The sequence below is a fragment of the Fringilla coelebs genome (genome assembly GCF_963513975.1).
Source record: "Fringilla coelebs genome assembly, chromosome: 14".
NCBI lineage: Eukaryota > Metazoa > Chordata > Aves > Passeriformes > Fringillidae > Fringilla > Fringilla coelebs.
Genome location: NC_140040.1, coordinates 5,994,618 through 6,012,488, shown reverse-complemented (window position 1 = coordinate 6,012,488; position 17,871 = coordinate 5,994,618). Strand labels below are relative to the sequence as shown.

At 38.5% G+C, this 17,871-nt stretch overlaps 1 protein-coding gene across 1 annotated transcript in view; it reads left to right on the top strand.

Moving 5' to 3' along the window:
• WWOX (WW domain containing oxidoreductase) overlaps positions 1-17,871 on the top strand; it is a 461,017-nt gene that overhangs the window by 98,528 nt on the left and 344,618 nt on the right. The window contains exons 7-8 of the mRNA XM_084214930.1: positions 2,318-2,503; positions 6,122-6,386. Of these exons, the coding sequence (XP_084071056.1) occupies positions 2,318-2,503; positions 6,122-6,386 (451 nt within the window). The remainder of the gene's footprint in view (positions 1-2,317; positions 2,504-6,121; positions 6,387-17,871) is intronic.

Below are 17,871 nucleotides of genomic sequence, written 5' to 3'. Positions count from 1 at the left end.
TATCAAATAGAATGATGATCTTTTAAAAAGTGTTATATTTGTTTTGGGAGGGAATAGTGATGGTATTTTTGGTACTGCTGCTGTGTTCATGTGCTGCAGTTCTCATACAGGAGGCTCTTAGACCAAAAATTGCATCTGTGTTGGAGAAACTTGTTTCTTTTCCCCCAGCAGATGTACAAATCTGTAAATTAATTCTTGCTAGAGCTTTTCATAAAGTCTCATAAGAGGTGGTGAATCATCCAAAGTTCCATGCCCTCTCAAGCTTCAAGCAGCTTTGTTTTCCTCTTGGCAGATGCATCTCAAAAGAGGCAAAATGAACTCTGGTTTAAATAATTTTGATAAAAAGTGCCTCAAAAGATCTGTTACCTTCTAAGGAGCATGATCCTGCACAACTCAGTGGATATCCTGCTTGTGCTTTGTTGAGTGAGGCTGCAAAGATCAAAGAGCTGTCTTTTTTTTTGCCATTTGGTTTGAACAGAAAGAACTTTGCCTTTGTAAGGACAGTCCCTGTTTGTCTTCACTTTTTTTGTGGGTGCCATATGTGTGCACAGATATTCTGTGTATGGGTGTCACTGCAAAAAGGCAAATCAGAAATCCAGCACTTCAGACACTGAGCTCTCAGAGTGCACAGATGTTTCACTCTGCTTCTGGAGCTTTTGGTTAAAATTTTCCACGTTGGCAAAGGAACAGATAATACATTGTTAACTTCTCATTGAAGCACACGACACTGGTAACATCCCAACTGGCTGGAAGACAAAATTTGTTTTAATAAGGAAATACAACCTACTCTCCATCCTTCTGCATTTCTTTCAGTATTCGGGTAAGGTGTGTTTGTTTCCCCCTGAAATGTTTTTTTGAAAACTGAGCTATCAAAATCTGGTGCTTTCAAACATGCCTGAAGGAATATAATTACTTAGGTTTGTTTGACAACTTGGGGCTTCATGTTTCACATTATTTTACAGAATTCCTTCTGCAGATGCTCAGAGTTGCAGTACAGATGTCCTTCAATCATGTGGGGGAAGGTTCTGGCTCTGTGTCTGTGTGTGTAGGGCTGTGAGGAGGCACTTGAGAAGGACAGAGGGCAAGCAGTTATTTTTCCTAACTGTGCTTCATTTATTACCTTCAGAATTAGAGTTTATGTTGCTGTTGATTCTGTCTCATGGGATTGCAGTAAAGACACGACAGGATGGAACAGGCTAAACAAATGTGACAGATCTTAATATTCTGGTGTTAGGACAACCCAAGTGTTGGTGCAGGAGTTTTTGGCCGTCATTATTTTGTGTGACTTTTTCAAATTAAATATACCAGGGCCAGGGATGCCAGCTGCAGGCTCTCCAACCTGAGGCTCTCAGCTCAGGTAGAGCTTGCTGAGGTCTGCTGCATTAGGCTCTGACTCAAGGACAAGAACAGGCTGTCAGTGCCAAGGTTTGCTCAGAGATGATGCAATCTCGCAAATGCAGATCCATCTGAGGTCTGAGGACCAGAGGCTTTGCTGTGTTTCGTAAGGGTTTGGAAAAAGACAAGAAAGAGCAGAAAGGGCATTTGTCCTTGATCTTGCTGTGGAGGTTGGGAAGGCTGCAAGGTGCAGTATCCTGAGATTACACTGGAGACCTGAAGGAATTTGAAGTTTTCTGGACCTCTTTTGTGAATGAGAGAGGTATGTGCCAGCCTAGGTTCTTTTCTAGCTTAGTTTGGTAGAATCTTACCCTTTCATTTCAAGTTCCTTTATCGTAGCATTTCTATTTCAACTGGGTTAGGTGAGTCCAGTGAGGAAGGATTCTGTTTCAAGGATCTCATATGTATTGTGTACAGATTTTCCACCAAAGGATACAGCTTTGGGAGAATGTTTTTATTTTTCCATCCCACTCTTGCATTTTTTAACAGCATACTTCATCAACTGCTGAACTATAAAATGTATACATGTGCCCTTTTACATCATGTCTTTATTTCTTAATCCCTTGCACCCCTAACAATTGTGCAGGTGTCATGTACCCCATTCCATAAAGTGGTAGGATTGCTCTTCCCCCAGGAAAAGTTTCCTTTCTAAATGCTCCAGATGGAGACAGTTTCCCAAGTGGCAATTGGGAGAGCAGTGATAGTGCTGTGTGGCATTTTGCCTTTTCTTCTGTACCCTTTCTCCAAGGGTGTGTCACTGCAGGGCTCAGCTGGACCCCGGGTGGGGCTGCTGGAACCACCTGGAATCAGCTCCTGCCCACAGAAACCCGGCAGCCAAACCCCTCACACCTGCCCCCCGGGCACACAGGTGTAAATGTTACACTTATTTAACTGAGATTTGTTTGTCTGTTGATTTTTCCAGGCCCCTCCACATGCTGATCTGCAACGCTGCTGTGTTTGGCGCTCCCTGGTCCCTGACAGAGGATGGCCTGGAGTCCACCTTCCAGGTGAACCACCTGGGACATTTCTATCTTGTCCAGCTTCTGGAGGATGTTCTACGCCAGTCATCTCCTGCCAGGGTTGTCGTGGTGTCCTCTGAGTCCCACAGGTTGGTGAATGTGAACTTTGGTTTTGCTGGAATCTTTAATCCTTAAAACATGAAACAGTTGGGGCAGAGCCACAGGAGTTTCTGAAAACGAAGGTCCTTGCTCTCAAGCATTTGCCTTTGAATAATCTTTTTAAAAATAGAAGCATTACTAATGCCTGTGGATGTTTCTGGATTTGGCTCTGTTGCTGGATAAAGCATGTTCTAGTTTTATAACAGTGTGTGAATATTTTTTTGATCATTCTTTGTGTGAATGCAGATTTTCTCTGCGTTTCAGACCACTCATTGATTTTGTGAGGAGATGGAATAATAATTGATTAAATCTGAATGGCACGACCTATATTGATTTGTCATTCAACAACTTCAACATCTTAGCAAGAAGAATGTGCAGATATTTTAGCAGGAGAAACAATGCAATTAAAAACTGCTAGATGAAATCCAGTTGTTTTATAATGAGAAATTAGGGAATTCAATGTAGACGTTAGCTGTAAAATTGTAAAATGGGAAGTAGTGTCATTAATACGTACTACAAATCTGGCTATGCCTCTTTTGGTAATTTTTTTAATTAAAATATTAGATGCTCATCTTTTCTACTGCCAGGAAAAGTACAGTTGGTAAAAAAGATGTTGATGAGGTTTGCCTTATTTCAGATGTGCTTGTGCATTTGTGTTAATAACTGAAAAGATGGTTTTGATTTAAATAAAGTTCCTTGTGCAAAATGAACGCCCCAGTTCTGAATTTTACTGGGCATGAACCCCTTACCCCTTGCTGATTTAGTTCAAGGACTGCAGGATTAATCCTATAACATCTAGCTTTAAACGTTGCTGTTGATTTCTGTTTCACTTTTGGTCATGTGTAGCAGCTCTAGCAAACTAAAGGAAGAATGTGAGTGCCTTTTTTTTTTTTTTTCCCTCCTGTCTTCATATTTCTGAAATGTTTTAGTGACCCAGAATGAAGCTTATTTTTTTTAATCATGTTTCCATAAAATGTAACCCTAGGGACCTGGTAGAGAGAGACCAGCCAAGGGTCGGGCTGAAACCTTTATCACTTCCAAACACAGGGGCTTATGGTATAAATGACACACAGCAGATAGATTTACTTTTACCATTTTAAATTTATGATGGCTGAAATGAAAGGAAGCAATAGAAAATGCCAGTAATAATCCTCCCCACTGTTAAAAGACATGAAATGTCTAGTAATTAGGTGGTAACAAAATCTGGACATCCTTATCTTTGCAAATCACACCAGGTTTGTGAAAGCAAGCAGCAGAGTCCTGTTAGGAGTGAGGGCAGCTACTGCAGGGCAGGCGAGATAGCTCTAGAAATAAATCTGCCAGCTCCAATCACTTGCCAGATGTGGAGGGCACAATGGGATATGTATAAATGAGCTGTTATTTAATGGGAGATTATGTTGAATTGTCAGCTGCTTGTTCCCCCTTGTAAGTTTGTATCTCTGATAGTATTTTAAATGACACCTTTGTTTTTCACTGCATTAAGTGCTGTGTGTAGCCAGGGCTCTCATCTCTGGACATCTTTATCTGTGATTTTGAAAACATTTTGCAAGTGCTCATTGCTAAGTCAGAGAGATCAGCCAAGGCTGACAGAAGCCCATAAGGAAATAAGTAACAGTGTATGTTTGAATAAAACAATTAGCACAGCAAGTAAATTTCCCCTTTTTCTAAGGAGTCCAGCTAATGTCTTGCAGCTTATCTTATCACTTAGAGTGATCATTGTGAATAACTGTGCTTTCCCCACCCCCAGTCTGTTTAATGAGAAGAAGTTTATGTAAGGAGTTAGTTAGCTATTATTAGGTGGTCGTTCTTTCTGACCTACTTGAGAACTCTGAGCCTTAAACCATGTCGTAAAACAGAAGTGTTGGTATCTAATTACTTCCATAAACCTTGACTGGATCTTTTTGCTGGAGTCAAGACCCCCTGTTAGGGGAAAAATTAAGTCCCATGTTTGCAGAAAATGCTATCCTGCCCTGCTCCAAGGCAAAATATTTATTTGCCTCTTTGGTTCTTTGTTCATTTCTAGTTACTTCTCTGGATTTAGCACAAATGAATTCTACTTAAATTAAGCTTTTGGGTACTTTGGGCACATAATATTGAAATCAGAATAATAAGTAGGTTGACTTTCCTTCTGTCTTTATTTCTGTGCTGTTAATTTGATTGTACAGCCCTTATTCCCCTGAATTCATTGAGATTGGCTCCCATAAGCACACTTGCAGGACTGGACTCAAAATATGCCACCGTGTTTCCTTTATGCAGTAACACACAAAGAGTTGTGTTTATATGTAATTTTTGGTGTCATAAGTGATTACTTGTGGAATGAATATAGGAAATTCCTCCCAGAATAGTCCTCTTAATTTCAGAAATGTATTTTATCCAACCGAAAATTATGAAAGAGAAATTTTGTTGTTGAAATTGAAGGGCTAATTGTGCAAGACACAGAACATCCTGGATTCCTCTTGAGTTCAAATACTGTATTGCTTTTCTCTGAGCATATTATAATTCTGCTCACAGAATGAATGTAGAAATTCCAGCTGATCTCTTCATTTCTGGGCATGAGATGCAAAATTAGTAAAGATATTTTAAAACATTTTTCTAGTGTGTACTATAATTATGTTTATCCCTGTTCTCCCCAGCTGATTCTGAAAACTGAGTATTAAAAAGAGCTTGCTAAATCCTTTTTATTTTTAGTTGCTCCTCTGAATGAAACACAGATCTGTAACTAAATGTAGTATTATTTTCTAATATTAAGATATACCAGTAAATTAATAAATGAAATAGTAAGAACTGGGAGGAGAAATGCTTTATGGAAATTTCATTTTCTTCATTTAAATGTCTTTAGAACATTCACTACTTTGTTTCTTTTCTTTTTTTTTAATAACAAACAGCTGGTGTTTAATGACTCTGTCAGACCCAATTAAAAAACGTCAACTAGTTACTTTGATTTGTGTTCAGCCATGCCATGGGTATACTTAAAAACATTATGCTCTGCCAGAGCTCATTTTGGCTTTGTTTACATTTATCTTTTAAACATATAAGACTATTGATGGCAAGTTACCAAGGTTATAACCTCTTTATATTCATCAATTTTTAATCTAAAAAAGAGCTTAAGAGGCAGTGAGACTCATCCATAGTTACTTGAACACTTAAATGCAAGTGTGTAAGCACTGGATGAAATGATCAAGGGATGGGAAGAAGGGGAAAAGAAAAGATGCTGGGTTGTTCTGCTTTTAGTGCAGAGTTATTTTGTCCTACATTATTTTCTCCAAGATGATCATGCTTTTATGGATATATGGCAAAATTTGTTTGGGTTTTTTTAAAATTTAGACTTAAGTGATTTGTAAGTTAGATACAATGTCTTTAAACCATCAAAGTGTTTTCTGGGTTGTTTTTGTTTATTGTTTATAAAGATCCAATAATTTTACTGCCATATTATATGGGACTGTTCCTTGGGTCTCAGGCAATTTCCAGAAGATGCTTTCAGCTGCTAAATAAGCTGCTGTTTTATGTTGGCTCTGGCCAGGATCTATTCTCTTGTCTACATTTTATATTGTTCTTAATGAGAGTGAAATTAACTCTGGGGTATCTAAGGCACATTTACTGTTTCTCAGATTTACAGAAATTAAAGACTCCTCTGGCAAGCTGGATTTCAGCCTGCTTTCTCCATCCAAGAAGGAATATTGGGCTATGCTGGCCTACAACCGCTCCAAGCTCTGCAATATCCTGTTCTCCAGCGAGCTGAACCGACGCCTCTCTCCCCACGGGGTGACCTCCAACTCACTCCACCCTGGAAATATGATTTACTCCTCCATTCATCGCAACTGGTGGCTCTACACTCTGCTCTTCACCTTGGCTCGACCTTTCACCAAGTCCATGGTAAGTGAATGCCTTAAACTATTTTGTGCATCTTCATTTTTTTCAAATCGGGGCTGAAGAGTTGTGAAAATCCAGCTGTGTGTATCTGCATCTTGCCTTTTGTAACCATGACCCTGGTTTTGATGGCAAAAATCATGCCAAGACAGTGCTCCAGAAGAGGATTCTTCAACCATGGAGGGCACGACCTTGTTTGCATATATGATTTTCACTGTGATTAAGTGCATCCTGTGTCTTAGGTGTGGGATAGTTGAGAGTTATTTCTGTGCTCAGGATATGTAAAACGTCAAAAAAATTGCTTTGGCTTTTAAATGGAATATGTTGACTGCATTTTTTTTTTTATATAAATAGATGCCCAAATTAGGAAAGATACTACAGACATGATTAATGGCTGAGGCAAAGTGCTTTCAGTGGTAAAAGCAACTTCATTCATATTTAAAAAAAAAGCAACAACCCAACAATTTTCTTGATTCTTACAAAGTGCTGAAGACAATGGGTGTTTTCCATTTGTCTCCATTGGATTTTGGACTGGAACCATGACAGAATGAAAGGCTTTGCAGTTCTTCCATCGCCAAGGTTATGAGTCTTTATTATGTAAGAATTTGCTGCACCTCCAGCACTTGGAGAGGTTACTTTGATGCTTTGAACCTCTGAGCCAATTATTTATAAGGAGTCCAAAGTATTTTTTAGGCAGAGAATGGCATTTACTTCATTGGGAACTGGCTTCCTTTAACCTTAAAGACTGTTTTTTATTCCTTTTTCACTGACCAAGAAGGGTGTTCCCAAAAAGAGGAGCAGGGAGGAGTCTCCCTTGAATGTTTGCTTCTATGAATCAGGGAAATGCAAAGATCCATAGCCCTGCAGAATCTTAATTTATACTGGGATGACGTGTGTGGAAAACAGAGGGTGTTTAAAAATCTGATTATGCGTCCATAAAAGAAAAATACTGGATCTTCAGTAAGACTTGTGGAGCAAAAATATAAACACTCCAATGTTGACCAGGGGTCAGTCAGGTGAGCCCTCACACCTCCAACCTCTGGCTGCATTTTGCAGCCTGTACATATGCAAAGCCTATTTATATCCACTAGATTGATATGTGAGTGCTCTGGCATCTTGGGATGGGTAATATCCTTCAATAGCATGGTTTTTTTGACCAGGACCTATAAAACCATGACTCTGCTGTGTTAGGGATTGTTTGTAAAACAAATTCTGAAGTTCTCCTGAGAAAGTGTGAGTGAATGTTATCAAAATCCTGTGAAAAGGATCAAGTCTGTGGATGTTTGTGAACTGTTAGTTTTATTTACTCTGACATATTTTCACAAAGGGAACCTTTTGTGTTTGTTGCTCAGGGAATCCTATCCTGTAAGGAACAAAATAAAACACTTATGTTAATTTTGAATTCTTTAAAAGAATTGGTAGATTTTTAAATGGTGTCTATTAATGGGTATTATATATAAGAGAATACATAATCCAGGACAAGGATATCAGCACTGAATAACAGTGCACTCTGGTCCAGCCCAAATCACTTCTGTTAAGTCCTTCATGTTTGTATTTCACTGAGGTTATTTGAATGTCATGGTAGAGGATATGGACTGAGGTTAAGCATCACTTTTACAACTCATGTTCTGATATGAATTACATTCCCCTGAACTTTACTAATGTTTCAGCAGCCAGTAAAACTAGAAAAGTGTCCCTTCCTGGGTATGCAAACAAGCTGAGCTGAAATTCTCATCATCATCACTGTAAGAGTTTCTATTTTAAGGCTTCTAGGGAGCAAATGATTTGCTGCTGCTGCTTCTTTTTTAGAGTTTATGCTGTTATCAACCTGGAATAGACTTTGTTGGGAATCTTTTCCTGGGTTTCCTTTGTGTTTCTGAGGCAGCTCACCCTGGAGTTCAGATGAGTGTTTTGGTCAGGATGTTGGGAGTGATCTCAAAGCTTTACAGCTGCAGTCCCAAGGTGGTGAGCTGCCTGTCCCTGAGCTTTCCAAGGATGTCTGCATTGCACAATGCAGCATGATGCAGCAGCATTTACAGCAGCTCCAGCTGGGCTGGGCCCATCACTGGAGCTGAGATTGGAGACAAGGTTTATGGGGAGAGAGGAGGCTGGGCAGCCCAGACAAGGAGCCATACAGAAATGCCTGGACCTGTTTGGTCTCTGAGGCTGCAGCATTTTGGTGTGTGGAGGGGCCAATCCTTCCTGGAGCCACTTTGAAACTGTTTGCTATGTCCTGATCTATTGGACTCCTGAAGTCTAATGTGTGTGTGTATATATATATATACATATATGTGTGTATATATATATATGTGTGTGTGTGTGTGTATATATATGTGTATATATATACACATGCAGAGACAGAGAAACTGCAGCTGCACATACCTGATTCTAAGCCCTTTTTGTATCACTGTGGTATTCAGGCAGTAGTTTGAAGCAGAGCAATGGAAACTGAAGACAATTCCTTACTTTCCCATCGAAATGTAAAATCCATGAGGATTTCTACACAGAAATTTGGAAGCATTTTGTAGAAAGAAATGGTTGCAAATGAATTGCCATTTTATTATTGAAGTTACTGTAGCTCTAGTAATGTCAAAAAGGTTCTTTTTTTACTTACCAATAAATAGTTACAGAGTAAGTTGGATATGCTTAGATTATAATTAAATGTCCATTGAAACAAGTGGCCACTGTGAAAAACAAATTGGAAGAGAAGCTCTGAAAGTAACTGTGCAGGCCATGCTAATATTTAGCTGGTTTGATCTAAGGCTCTAGGGTTTTGTTTTGTTTTTTTTTTCTTTCTACCTCTTTTACTCTCTCCTCTCCGTCTGTCTTAAAAACTGAGAAAAGTTTGACTGAGTTGGTTTTTGGTTTTAAATAAATGCTAGTCATTCAGAACCCATCTGATTTGTCATTACTTACGTACAAGACCAAAGTTAAGTATATTTATTGTAAATTGCAAGCTTACACTGACTGTGGTGTCTGGTGTCACCCCCAGGTGATTTTCAGTGTACAAGGGCACATAAAATTATAAGCAGACTGCCATTATCACACACTTGTGATAGTCTTACATAGACCCAAATATTTTTGTTGGCAGGTAACAGAGCAAAAAGAATATCATGTGTTAGAGTAGCAAGAGCTTAACAGATGTTTCAGTGAGCTGCATTTTCAAATCCTTTCACATTAAGAAATGGCTGGGGTTTGGGGAAGTTCTGAGACTATTGGGTTACATTTCCTGTTGCAGTGCAAAGCCAGCCATTGTGTTGGAGTTTTAGCAGATGTGTTACCCCCTTTTAATGGTTGGGAGTAAAACATTGGTTCTGTTGCTGAGATATAAATTACCTTTAAAAGACAACTCTGCCCTTAGTTTTTCACTGTGTAAGAGACTGATGCTTGAAGTGCTCTTTGATTTCTCCCTCCTCCTTGAAAGACAGTAACTTTCCAGAACTGGATTTTGTATTGAAATTATTGCTGTTGAAAATTGCAAGGAATATTTCTAAGTGCCCAAACGTCTTCTGCATGTCTAATTTTTATCTAAACCCATAAACTCTTGTCACTGGGATATTTCCCCAGAGGTGTTTGAGGCAGCAGCCCTGTGTTGCAGTGTTCATACAGGCAGGAGCAAATCCCAGTGCCTACAATGGCTTCACTGGATTTGCTTTTGCCATAAGTTGTAAGTGTCTAGATTTAAATTCCATGTCATGATTTCCATGCACATCTAACATCAACTCAGAAATGTTATTCTGGCAAGAAATCAATCTGGATCTACAGGAGTAACTGCAACCTAATGATCACATCTGTTTGCTTTTGATAAAATCCCAAAAGAGGCCCTGCAGCCTCATCACCTCTTTGCTTTCTCCCCTGTCCTTTGCTGAAGAAGCTGGAATTACCCTTAAAGCTGGGGATAGAATTCCCTCTCCAAGCAAACATTTTTTGCTGTCCAAAGATCTGTGTGGGCTGTGTTGAGTTGATGTTGGCTCCCAGATCTGAATTCACAGTTCAGGCCAAATTCTGCCCTCAGCTGTGCCTGTTCAGCCCCAGGAGCAGCCTGGGCAGGGTGGGTATGAGCCCGTTCCAGCACAGAATTTGGCCTCTCTTTCCTTCCTTAAGACACTGCTGGAAATGCACTGGGCTTTCTTGGAAAGCAAGAGGCAGCTCTTTTTGGAAAGAGCCTCACAGTTCAGGTTTGATCAAAATGACAGCTTCTTTTCTCAGATTGAGTTCTGGGCAGGAAGTGAAAGAGGATGGGAGAGTAAAGGGAAATAGGCACCTACTGGATATTAGCAGTTGTAAAGAACAAATCACATGGGCAGTTCTCCTGGTTTATGGATTAATGCCTGAAGTGTAAATGTTGAAGTGATGCTAAGCCACAGCTCTCCTTAACAGATTTGTGGACCTCACCTCCAGTACCATGGAGGGACAATTATTTTATTGAACCCTGATAACATGTGCTTTCTTGCACCAAACTCCTACTGAGAATTGACTGAACTGGGTAAAAAGGCTTATGTGGAAGAACATTTTGATTTGTTGTAATAGGGTTGTAAAGAGATGCCTCCAAAGCAGTTGTTGATAATTTCGTGTGTCCTATCCAGCAATAAAATGTAATATAAGCTAGTTTATTATCAAACTTACATTTAACTGATACATACTTTAACTTGCTGCTAAAATAAATGTAGCATGAAATAAAAGGGCAAATTAAATTTGTCCCCTGTAACCTACACCACAGGGATGGAAAGTCTCTATGGAAACTTATTCCTGTGCCAAAGTGAGCAGGTCAGGACTGCAGTGACCAGGATGGTGCTCAAGGGCAGCAGTGGCCAGGGAATTTCTGTGTCCAGCATGGCCCATAGCTGCTTGGGGAGCAACTCTGGTTTTGTCCTGTAATTGCATGGAGGAAATGAGGAATTTCTTCCTCTCCATGCCAGATCCTTGCAGAATTTCAGAATGCTTTGTCAAGTATGTGGGCTGCAAGGCAGGGAAATATTTGGTCCTTGATGTTTTATGCTACATGTAATCAAAGCAAAGTCAACGTGCTGTGGTTCTTGTATAAAGATCCAGTGAACTGTTGCATTCTAGAAAGATGCTCAAACTTTCACTGTATATTTGAGATTTTTTAACTAGCAATGGGTTTTGAATTGCTTTTTGTAGAAAAGTAATCCCTGTAAAGTCTTTTTTGAGGGTTGTTCATCCTAGGGAAGGGGAGTGCCTAAAGGAGCCCCAAGGGAGCTGGAGAGGGACTTTTCTCCAAGGGTGTGGAGGGACACAAAAAGGGAGAATGGCTCCAAACTCCTAAAGGGCAGGTTTGTTTCCCTGTGAGGGTGGGGAAGCCCTGGCACAAGTTTCCCAGAGAAGCTGGGTGTAATGATGATCTACACATCTGAAGCTCAGCAGAAGAAATATTTTTGGATGATGGTTAGTTTTTGTTTCTTTGACCCTTAAAGTTAAAATTCTGAGCCCAAAATTAAGATGGTAAATGGTAAAAGTAATGAAATTACATAATTGAATGTTATTAGTCCTTGTCATTTTGTGCTCATAACTCACAGAGCAATATAAATTTTGTGGATTCTAGAACATGGTTTATCTTTCCTCACATTTCTTTTTTCAAGTTTCTATTTATGAATGGATAGATGTTCCGGAAACCCCAAGCTTTTGTTGGCCCTGGGTAGAATAGATGAAATATGATTTTTTTTTTTTCATTTTAAAGAATGTAGTGTAGATCCTATGTTATGGAACTATAATTAAAATGCTATTTCTTAATTGTGGGATGCAGTGCTTAGTTACCTTATTTCCCTAGAACCCCTTGGATATCTGAGATGCTTTATTGTACCACGGTCTTTTAATTTCTCACTCTATCATCTTTGAAGAGGTGCCATACCACTTTAAACAGTTCACCAATCAGTTTCAGATGATGGGTTCTCTTTAATCATTTACATCCAGAGAAAGTCAAATATTCCTTAGGAAGCTAAAGTAATCTAACAGAATGTATAGTGTTTGTGCAGCTGGATATCTTATTTATTTGAAGTTCTCAGGGAAATCTCTTCTGACTTTACAAAAAAAGATGGAAGAGTAAACAGCACCAGTGTCCAAGTAATATGAGCTAGAAAGTCCCTTCTTTTGCAGAAAAGTCATTAAAAAAGTATATTTGCAAGATCCAAAAATAATAAAGTATATCAAATGCAGAGTGCTACATAATGTTTTTTCAATATTCTTACTATTTTTACATGTGTGTGTATATGTGTGTATGTACCTGCATATCTATCCATCTATAGAGGTGAAAAATATACTTGAGTCATTAATATAGTTCCTATTCCTGAATAGGTGAACACAATGAGAGTCTGTTTCCTGAAAAAAAATTCATCTGTTTGTTTTTTACTGTGACATGTCATTTATCATCATGTTGGCATTCCCTGGACATAACTGCATAACTGAGTTAACATTCCTAAAAACTTCCTTCCAGGAAAGCTATTGAAAATATACATGTATGTACAGAAATATGAATATTTCTAGGCTTTTGGGAGGGATCCTACTGTGATGCTAATAGTGTTTCCACTTCCTGTCAGTTCTCTATTCCAAAGTTTGTTGTGCATATATAGATTTTTTTTTTTTTTTTTCGTTCTGAGGAAGATTTGGGGGAATTTGCTGGGATGGTTTTGTTGTTTTTGGTGTTGCATGTTGGTTTTTTGTTTCAATTTTTTGGTTTTTTTTTTGTGTTATAGATATCAGCGTGGTAATTTCCTTTTTTTTCTTCCTAAAGCCAAGACTCAAACTTGCAGGATGTTCCTTACCCAGCTTGGAGCATTGGCTAGATTTCCATGTGGAGGGAAATAGGTCTGTGGTTTGATGGGACTGTTTTAGGGAGCCTGTTCAATTTTTCCACTGGATATTCCCTGGCACTTTGTACCTCAGTACCTTCCATTTTAAATTACTCTGAGAGTTACTGAAAGAATTGAGTTAGATACTAGACAAATCCTCAACTTCTTTCTACTGTGGTCCTAATTATTTTATTGTCCCTGTGCCTCCTTTCTAAAGAAAGAGAAGAAAAGGGAATATGTGTTCCAGAAAAATTAATGAAACCAAAATGTTTTCATTAATTTTGTGTTGGTTTTGTTGCCAATACCAGTGGGAGATGATGTGCTGCCCTGCCTGTCCTCTTCCTTTTCTCAACCTACTCTCTCAAAGTCTGCAGTTTCTCACTATGGTTTTATCAAAAAAGGAAGAAAGTAGAATGTATGATTTTAAGAGTTGTTTAGATACATATCTATGATTCAAGAATCAAATTTAAGAATGGAAAAAGACTTGGCAAAAAAAGGACTTGAATCCATTTCTCAGTTGAAATATTAAAATGGTTTTGTGTTAGATGACCTGAGTTTGTGTGATTTTCTTGTGAAAAAGTAGCAGATTTGCACTTATTTCCTTCAGAGGGAAGGTAATAATAGTAATGAACCAATCCATTGTGCTTAATTCAGTGTAAAAGTGCACCACAAATGATACAAGACTTAGTAGTTTTGCAGTAATCTGTGTAAGGATTCGTAATCAGAGAATTTCTGGATTTACTTTATTTTTAAAGTTTCTTTTGAGACTTAGAATACTTGAGTCATTTGGATTTTCCAACCTCTTTATTCTGCTGTTTCTGGGAAGTTGTTATAGCAGCATCAATCCTATTTTAGCAGGGAGGATGTCAGTAAATATAAAAAACATAGTCAAATTCCATCCATTATTTTAGTGACAACATGTTTTTGCAGTTATTAAGTATCACTGTGGATATAGCACTGTCTTCATTGCATGCAAAAAAAAAAAAAATCTATACAAGGTAGTTGAGGAATTTTATAAATTGCAAAAGCATCACCTTGAAATAAGATAAAGATAGTCATGTTGGATGATGCATCTTAAATAAAAATAAAGTGTCTTTTGATATGTAGAGGGAATTGTTTTGAAAAACAAGATCTACTTGTCCCAAACATGCAAGATTGACTTGTCAGTGCTGTAGATTTCCATCTTTTCAAACAATGCTGTCTTAAGGGCTGATATTTCCAAAAATTGGGGTATTTTTTCCAAAAATGGAGTTGAGCAGATGTAAGAGTTAAACCATACTGTGAGCCTAGTTTTAATGTTTGGTCACACCATTTCTCATTTCTTTGCTTTCTCGTAGCTGGGTGTGCACATGCAATAACTGTGAGGCTCCCAAGTGGATATGGGAGCATTTGCTCGAGTGCTGAGCCCCAGGCTTGCTGTGAAAGGAATGGGTTTGAAAATCCTGGTGCTGAGCTGGCTCTTAGCACTGATTTTTGATTGAATGTTGTACCTACTATTATGCAAAAGCCGCTGAAGAACACTTCAATTTAACAAGCCAGAGCATAAGAATACTTGGAAACATTAGGATTCAATTTTTCACTTAGGTTCAACACTCTTGAATGTAGGTATTTTTTTTAGAATTACCTTGCCTCTTACTGTAATCTATTAATGAATACAATTAGGGTTTTTTCATTTTGTGAGAAAATTGGAAGCACAATCTCTTTCCACTGAACAGCATTACTATTAAATTGTTGTCCTGAATTGTCAAACTTGCATTATGATGAATACTACCAGTGCAAGAAAACTAATTTAGCACTTCAAGTAAAGCAACCATCTTGGCAATTTTTTATGATAATGAATTTGTAACAGTGTCATTTAGAATCTGATTGTCTACTCACATCAAGTAGCTCATCCCATCCCAAATAGTGTGGTTATCTAACAGTGTTAATTATGGAGCAGTGGCATGATCTGTGAAATGATACAGTTGACAGTCAGGCTTCCCATGGCAGAGCAGTGTCCTGCCTCTGGAGGAAAGGAATTCCCCATTATGGGTTACCAAGGCAAAGGTTCCAAATATCAGCAAGGGTGGCATCTGAAAAGTCATTTCCTGTTTCCTCTTGTGGATCACTGTGGTGACCATTCTGCTTCTAATATCATGGCAGAAATGTAAACATTGAATGTTATTTTTTCATGTGTAGCAACACTAAAATTAGGGTTTTCTGGGAAATAAACTTATTTTTGTTGGTCAAGATATCATGAGTAAACAGAAATAATTTAACCACTTCAAGGAACAAGGTGTTACCTGAGCTGAATGAACTACATTGCTTGCATTTGATGAACTACGATGTACAAAGTGAGCCTCTCTTAGGTTTTACACCAAAAGTGGTGATATTGTGAGGAAAAAATGATGTGTTGACTTCTTCCATTCCCTTGATGAGAAATGTATGTGTGAATTTTCAACTTTTAAAGGCATTATGGCAGAAAGTATCAACAAAGCTGTCAGTTCCACTTGTGATATATATTTATTCTCCCCCTTTTGGCTTTGTGTTTCTAAAGGAAATCTTTTCATGTAGAATGTTTTCATCAAAACAACAGCTGAGCTTACTTTTGGTGATGAGTTGAAATTTATCATTATTGAATTACATATGTGCTTATTCCATAATCAGTTATGTGGATTTTTAAATGGTCTTCAGCTAAAGCCAATCAGGCTCTTTGGAACACAATCCAGACCATTGCTTGTCTTGGAAAATCAAATTCTCTGTGTGTCTACCCATGGCCAGCAAAGCTGAGCACTGCTCAGGGCTTTTTCTGCTGCTAGGAAGGGACAGAACACTCCTCTGAAAGTTTTGTCACTGTCCCCAGCAAAGATTCTGTAAGTGCAGTCTAACTGCTAATCTCTTCCCCTGAAATCATGTTTATGGTTGGTAATGAAATGTGACTGGGCCAAATTGTGGTCACTGCTGTCCACTATCATTATAGGAAAAAAACCTTTTGCTCTTCTGTTCCCTTCTGCTGGCAGATACACCCATGAATTAATGACATTGTAGCATTCAGAAGCTGGAAGGAAAGGGTTCTGAAATGGACCTGAAATGGAGACTTAGACCTGGAATGCAGTCAGTCTATTGGCTTCAGTCATCTCTACTGAAATATTGGTAGCCTGTTGTGCCTTAATGCTTTTGGAGATTTTTGGGAGTCCTTCCCAAGCACATATTCTGAATGTATTTGGATGACTTCCTTACTGTGTGAATGTCAGCACTAAATGTCAGCAGTGAACAAATGAAAACTTGTTCCATCTTCTTCATTTGTTTGGTTTGTTATTTTCACAACATGTACTTGTTAGAATAAATGCTGTTGTGTTACAGCCATGGTTTTTCAAACTTCTGACCTCCTCTGTGTAGGTGAGCTAAATGAATTACCAATTTCCTTTGGCATTATTTACTTTTGGCACCTTCTGGTGGCCTGGGCAGTTTTGGTGTTGTAAAAGGAAGCTTGGCTGATAGGTGTTGTATCAGAAGACAGAGGTGATTTTGCCTTCCTGTGGAGACAGTCAGTAAAGCCACTGCAGGATGTTGCTGTGTGGGTTTTGCAGGGCTGGAAGTGGAGGTCTCTTGAACTGATTTAAGTCTTTGCTGATTCTCATGTTTTTGCCTGTGTTGTTCCCTTTTCTCTGGTTTCTGTCCAGGACTGTGGGTTTGCTGTGTTTGACTGATGCCCAGTGGAAATGGCAAAGTCAGGGCTATCAGCAGTGTGCTCACTCCCCACTTCACCAGTAATGCCTGGCTAAAGGCTGTTTTGTCTGCTACATGATATTCATTCAAACACAAATAAAAAACTGCCTGGACCATTTAATGTTGTCTTTAAGAATATTAGATGAGCTACTTTAGAACATTTTATAGGCATTTAAATGAAAACCTTTATGAAAAGCTGTGGATTAATTTTCTCAGCCACGACATGCCCAAAGACAACACATGCTGTAGATGAACAAAATCTGGGCTGCAGATAACATTTCTACTGAAATCTCTGGGAAGGGACTGTTACACTGACCTGATGTCATTTCCTGACATAGTGCTGCCCTAACCGCGTGTAAATGTGGTTTTCAAAAGGTAAAAATAAAATTTATAAAGAGTTGAGAAATGTTTCACAATGACCATTTTAATGTTTGTAATTGTAAGTTTTGCCAGAGATAGTAACAAAAATATTGAGGAGTAAATCATGGAGTTTTCTACAAAGAAAGCAAAATTTTAAGCTGGCCACTTGTGGGTTTTTTCTGCTGGCAGTCAATGGCTAAAATCCAAATTCTCAGGCAACATGTTCCTAAATGCCCACACAGAAAGAAAAATATTTTGCTTGTGTTCACTGTGCAAACAGCTGAAATAATGCTGATAGAAAAATAACTTTGAGGTAATCAAATGTATAGAAGGAAGTGAAGAATTTGCTGGTTTTGAGTTTTCAGATGATAACTATTTTTTCCTAAACATTGATATTGTAATTTTCTTTTTCAACAGAAAAAAAGTATGTTTTGAATGGATTCAGAAAAAAATGCATTGTTTTTCCTTATTTCTCCCATCCCTCCCCATCATGTCAATAGTTAGAGAAATCTCAAATTACTGCAAGCAAGTCATTGGATTTCAGGGGGACTATTCAGTCTCATAGGTGACTGTTTCTAAAGTTTCCAAGCATGGTCATTAATAGATTGATGGAAGCT